Below are 6,218 nucleotides of genomic sequence, written 5' to 3' on the forward strand. Positions count from 1 at the left end.
GATGTTATAAACATATTTTGATATGTTATATATGTATTATGTACATTTCTTTTACTTAAACAAACAAAGTGCCAAAACCGTGTCATTAATAAAGACTATAAAGGCAAAAAAGGAATTAAAAAAAAGAATTCCAAACACACCAATACATTGAAAGCATGAAATAATGCTTTTAAAAAGTCTGTAAAAAAATATTGAAACAACACACGTTTAATAACTTACGTCCGAAGCGCTTTTCTGGATTAACCTTCATCAGGAACGCTCTTTAAAATGATTTTTTAATTTCAAATATTTTGATCTCATATATCACTGAATTGACCAAGGGTGTATTTGTTTGCTCTCTTCTGGCGACATCCAGAAGACCTCCAGGTTTGGGAAGCAAACAAATAGAAATGGAGTGCTTCTGTAGAATCACGTGTTACCTCCAGAAGTTTGAAGCAAACAAACACAAACAGATCGCTTCTGGACTATTGTGTATGCATTTGATAAACAAATAATTTTCGTATTAAAAAAATGGAAACAGTTTTTACAGAGTTTCTTTTATCAGACGATGATAGTGACAATGACTGTGACTCAGAAAGTACAGTTATATTTGGTGCAGTACTACAGACCTTTCTGTGAGTTTCTGTAAGTTTTCCAGCAAACACAAATGTATGATTGTTGTGACGTTGAAAAATTATTTAGTAGAGACATACGGTCCTTCGATACTTCCGACAAATGAACACATTTACTAACTATTGTTTATTATACAAGTAGTTTTAAAAAGGACTGACTTTTTATACGCCTGTTTACGGGACGTATTATGGTATACCGTTGTCCGTCCGTCGTCCACATGTCGGACAATAAGTCAAAATCGCTTTATCCAGTTTGTATGAAACTTTGGTGAATTGTTTATATCTATTGACTTAAGCTTCCTTTCGATTTTTATAAATTTCAGACTTTACGTTTCCGAGTTATAAGATTTTATTCATAAAAAGGGGGGGGACACTTCCTATTTTTCTTAAGTGCATGGATAAAGTACATTAAATGTTAAAAAATATATGAAATCAGATATCTTATGACATTATAAAAATGTTTATCATTCATTTATTTTGTAGCTAATTCTCTTCTTTTTTTTAGGCAAAGAGAAAGTCGTGTTCGAATAGACAATTATATATCTGATGTTGTTGCCCAATTTACATCTGTTGAATTCAGGAGAATATATAGAATATCAGTTGACTGTTTTCAGCACCTTTGCCAGTTATTGTCTACATGTCAAGAAATGTCAGTCAGGTCACCTCAGTTTGGCGGTAGGGAGAGAATTTCTTTGGAGAAAACCGTTCTAATAGCCTTGAGATATCTTGGACATCAGGAAAATGTGCGCATTATATCAAATATCTTTGATGTGGCCGACTCGTCTGTAATTGTTAGTAGAGATAGGTTTATTTCGGCTATTTTGAATAACCTTAAGGACAGATTTATACGATGGCCCTCGGGTGCTGCTGAACAAAATGATGTCGTAAGAAAATTTAGAGAAAAGAGGGGATTTCCTGGAATCGTCGGATGTATAGATGGAACACATATCCATATTAAACCCCCAACAGAACACCCACAGAGTTATGTCAATAGAAAAAGTTTCCACAGTGTTATTCTGCAAGCAGTTTGCCTTCAAGATATGAAGATTTCGAATTATTTTGCGGGTTTTCCTGGAAGTGTTCATGACTCCAGGGTGCTACGACAATCAGATTTATGGGACGAAGCAAACATGGCTTGTGGTCAAAATCACATTTTAGGAGACGGTGCCTACCCGATTAAGACCTGGCTCATGACGCCATACAGGAACACTGGTAATTTGACACAAATTCAAAAGAGATATAATGCAGCTCATTCTGCCACACGTAGTATCATAGAAAGAGTGTTTGCCATGTTGAAAGGACGATTCCGCAGACTACGGTACATCGAAGTCCAGCAGATTAAAACAGTGAACGAAATAATGATCACCTGTTGTGTTCTCCACAACATATCAATACTTGATTGGGACGCTGCTCTTGATATGATGGATGACGATGAAGAAGATAACATTCAACAAAACGTCAACAATCTTCAAGGACCAGACCAACAAGGAATTTTAAAACGCGATCAAATAGCTGCAAATTTGCAATAAAATAACTTACTATATTTTTTTTATTTTATTAATTGGTTTCCCTAATTTTTTCCAAACCGTATCCCTTTAACTTTAAAATTGGAACGTCATGACGAAAACCTTTTTATAGTGGTGGTCTTGTGGTGCCTAGCATGACTTGGGATGTCGGTAGTTTGTTAGTTAGATATCCAACTGGGTCAAACCAAAGACTTGAAAATTTGAATTTTTTTCTTCTCTGCCAAGCGCACGCATTTAGGAGTAAGCATGCCAAGAAATTGCTTCCAATGAAATTCTGCAAACACCCCACTGAGCCATACAATTATATGGATGAGTTTTAGTGCGATTTACTGCATGACCATGTGCTAAGTGACACATGTCATTAACTTCAATATTTGTTGAAATCACATATTTTTAATTCTATGGAAGTCCCTAGGACTAAGGTGGTATACAAGAATTTTAAGCTATGATTTCTTTCGGCATGAGCAAGTCTGGCATGATCAGAGTCAGAATAATGTGTCCCGAGTAAGGTTATTTGTGCCTTCCTTCGGACTTTTACCTTGTGAACTAGCACGTTAAAAATCCGGCTCGTCGGCGGTCTTGAAATTAACAGGATTCATACTTCTATCTCATTACCATGTTCTCGTCCCGATATGCATGTAATATTTCCCACTGGACGTTAAACACCAATCCGTCATCATCTTCTATTGAATGGAATTAAAATGAATAGTTGACCTAAAGCATTTTGCAACAATTTCTTATGTATTCATAAAATCAAAAAGTATTGGGTGTAATGCATTGCTGTTGAAGACAATTATGATTAAACAGGTCAAAACTTATATTTCTGTAAAATTTAGCCTGAAAGGACGGCATGTCCTTGATCAAAATAAAATATCTTCATTGTTAATTAATATATCTTAAAGATAATAATATTGTTTAAAAAGAACGACACTGATGAAGGAAATTTGTTGTGCCAAAAGATTTGTACGTCTTAATTGGTATACTTGTACATTAAGCTTAGCTCGCCCGGACCAAGGGGCCAGTGTGAGCTATTGCCATCACTTCTTGTTCTTCGTCGTAGTCGTCCGTAAAACGTCTTAGTCAGTTGGAACCAAAATTGGTCACACTCATCCTTGGTGTATCTAGTTTTAAAAAAAATATATTACTTCAATCTCTAAACGTAGAAAAAAGGTGTAAAATACAAGTATCGTCTATAAAGATAAGATAAGACACAATATATCTTTATTCCAATTAAAGGACCCATGATGAGCAAAGCAATTTATTACAATGATTTTTTATAATTGAGAGACACAAATAATTTTGACAATCTTATATAAATATGAATATAATCAACTTTATAAGTTTATGCCGTATCTTAAGCCACAGCCAGACCAGAGCCAAAGAATATGTGTAAAAAAGCAGTAATAAAACAGATTGTATAAAATATTAACAGGCAAATATTCTCAATGGGTTATATATAAACATATCTGTACTTTAATGATAGTTTTCTGTGTTCAAAACATTTATTAATATAAGTTCAAATTTTTTAAATACCTATAGGTTTTCTTGAATAAAAAGTCAATTGAACTTGGCACTTGTGTTTAACACTTCGAAATTTTGACAACTTATCAAAATTTTATCACAGAACTCTTTTCTCAAAAGATAAAGGGGACATTCACATATAAAATGTTCTTCATCTTCAACTTTATCCAGCATGCATTTTTTACATAACCTTTGTGTTTTATCTAGTATATAGTTGTTTTTTTTTAAACTTGAATACCGTTATAGACAGTGAAAATCTGATTGGGATAGAAATGTCAATATTTACTTACTGTCCATTTTAACCAAAGTTGTCAGACCAATTCTTATTTGAGTTATTGTCTGAAATGACGATTAGCATCATTTAAAAAAAAACACTGTAATAAATAGAGAGAAGCTGTATCTGAGGACAAAATCGTCAGTATACTTGTATACGAGTTATTGCCCTTGAATGACAATTTTTACCCGTTTTTGCGGATTTTTTTTTTTTTTCTGTACTAATGAAAACTATAATAGAAAAGAAAGAAAATGGGTCCAACAAGACAAGATTTGGGCCCACAAAAATTTCCATTCAAGACAACTATTCTTTTTGCATTGTATCAGTTTTATGCCAAACTGTCAGGTGAACACTACAGGCTCCTTGAAGGCTCTTTTTTGTTGGTGTAAATTTGAAAAGGGGGAATTAATATATAACTACCATATTTTATATGTAAATAGAGAAGTGTATATAGTTACTGCATTTTACCTTTTAAAGATTGACAATATTTTACCGTGTTCAGATATATTCTACTTGGATTTATCCTTGATGTTCCTTAAACTAACCTTATAAAGGAAACTTAAACAGAGAGGTGTAGCTACCTAGGTTGTCTCCTGGTAGTGTGGTTACTTGTTCCCTTAGGAGCTAGTATTAAAAAAAAACCATGTCTACTACAAAGAAGGGTATATTTATTTCCCCAAATTATCTTCCTGAATATGCATGTAAATTTTTTCCTGGATTTTTTTGGCAGCAATCACTGAATCTTGTGCAACATCCTAATTTCCTGCCAATTCGATACATGTGAGGCTTGCTGATTGGTTGTTTGCATATTTTATTTTTGACGTTAGGTTGCTGTCTCATTGATTTATACTTCATATTTCTTTTAACTTCTATTAAAAATCAATAAAATCCAGATTGACAGAAAAACAAGCAAAAACTGAAAAATATAAGTAACAGACTCACACAAAAATGTAAGGTGTTCTGGAGGAATAAGCATACTATAAGCATACCCACACCTACAGTATAAATTCTGATTTAATGTACATGGTGGCCTATAATTGCTTACTACCACTTCATTTTAACTCTTGTGGTTAGTTGTCTCATGGGCAATCATATCACATCTCATTTTTATATGGATCCATTTTAAGTGGCCTCTATCAGTACCCTACAAAAGGCATTTCAATTTGAAGAAAAAAAATCATACTAATACATCTGCCAATTTCATTCAGACTGCTGTGTGTTCTATATAAAGTAAGATAGTTTCCAAAACATATGTAGGAGTGCCACTTCTTTTGAATTTTACACTTCTCATATTTGATTATAAAGAAATAAAATGATATGGGGCAAGTTTTCAAGTGACAACTTTACTCATCATAAGAGAAATAAGTGCTTTTGTTATTGATATTCATCTTAACAAGTACTGTACTGGAAAACGTGAACAATGTACAAATACGTCATACCCTGCATCAAGGTCAGGCTGGAATTTAGATAAATATAAACAACTTTCTGGTATGCCTGATATTCATTAGTTTCCCAATAAATATATCTGGTGTGCAAATAAGATTGCACCAACTATGGTTTTAATGACAACTTGAGAAAAGTTATTGATTGCACAATCTAAATCTATCTTTTAATTAACATGAAGTTATTACCATTTTCTGAAATCTTCTTGAATGTTGCATTTTATGTAACATAAGGTTCATTGACCAATTTTACTTCAAAACACTGAAAAAGAGAGGGGGATACCTAAGGGACATTCAAAGTCGATGAAAAACTGACAAAGCCATGGCAAAATAAAATGAAAAATGACGAAAGACAAACAACAGTCCACAAAACACAACAAAGAAAGCTCAAGACTGTCAGAGCAACAAGACCTCCTTCAAAAACAGGACTTTTTCAGTAGTATCCTGCTCCACATGTGGCACCCATCATGTTGCTCATGTATAGCCTCAGGTACAAAATCAGTGATATGTCTCATTCGCAACAAGGCCTCATGTAGTATAACAAAAACAAGACTTTGATATATCAATCTTAAATCAATAACAAATTAAAAAGGTAACAATCGATAACAACTGACTGTTGTAAAAAAGTATCACAAATTTAAAACAAAAATACTGTAAACCAAGTACTCTAAACATGTTAAAATAAATACAAATACATTGCTGTCTTGCAAAATTAGAATATACACTTTTTTTTTAAATTGTCTTGTGCACAACATAAAACATCTAGTACAATTCCTTGTAAAGTATAATATTGTCTCTATTAGGTTAAAGTTCATACTCCGCTTTCAAACTTTAATAAACAAAA

At 33.1% G+C, this 6,218-nt stretch overlaps 1 protein-coding gene across 1 annotated transcript; it reads left to right on the forward strand.

Annotated features, from left to right (window-relative positions):
• The first annotated feature begins 510 nt into the window (after nucleotides 1-510).
• Nucleotides 511-2,140, forward strand: LOC134689009 (putative nuclease HARBI1). The gene is made up of 2 exons (XM_063549485.1): nucleotides 511-614; nucleotides 1,117-2,140. Exons 1-2 carry the CDS (start codon nucleotides 511-513, stop codon nucleotides 2,138-2,140), a joined length of 1,128 nt encoding a protein of 375 aa, XP_063405555.1.
• The last annotated feature ends 4,078 nt before the right edge of the window (nucleotides 2,141-6,218 follow it).

Source organism: Mytilus trossulus, chromosome 1, assembly GCF_036588685.1.
Source record: "Mytilus trossulus isolate FHL-02 chromosome 1, PNRI_Mtr1.1.1.hap1, whole genome shotgun sequence".
In the NCBI taxonomy this organism is placed as follows: Eukaryota; Metazoa; Mollusca; class Bivalvia; order Mytilida; family Mytilidae; genus Mytilus; species Mytilus trossulus.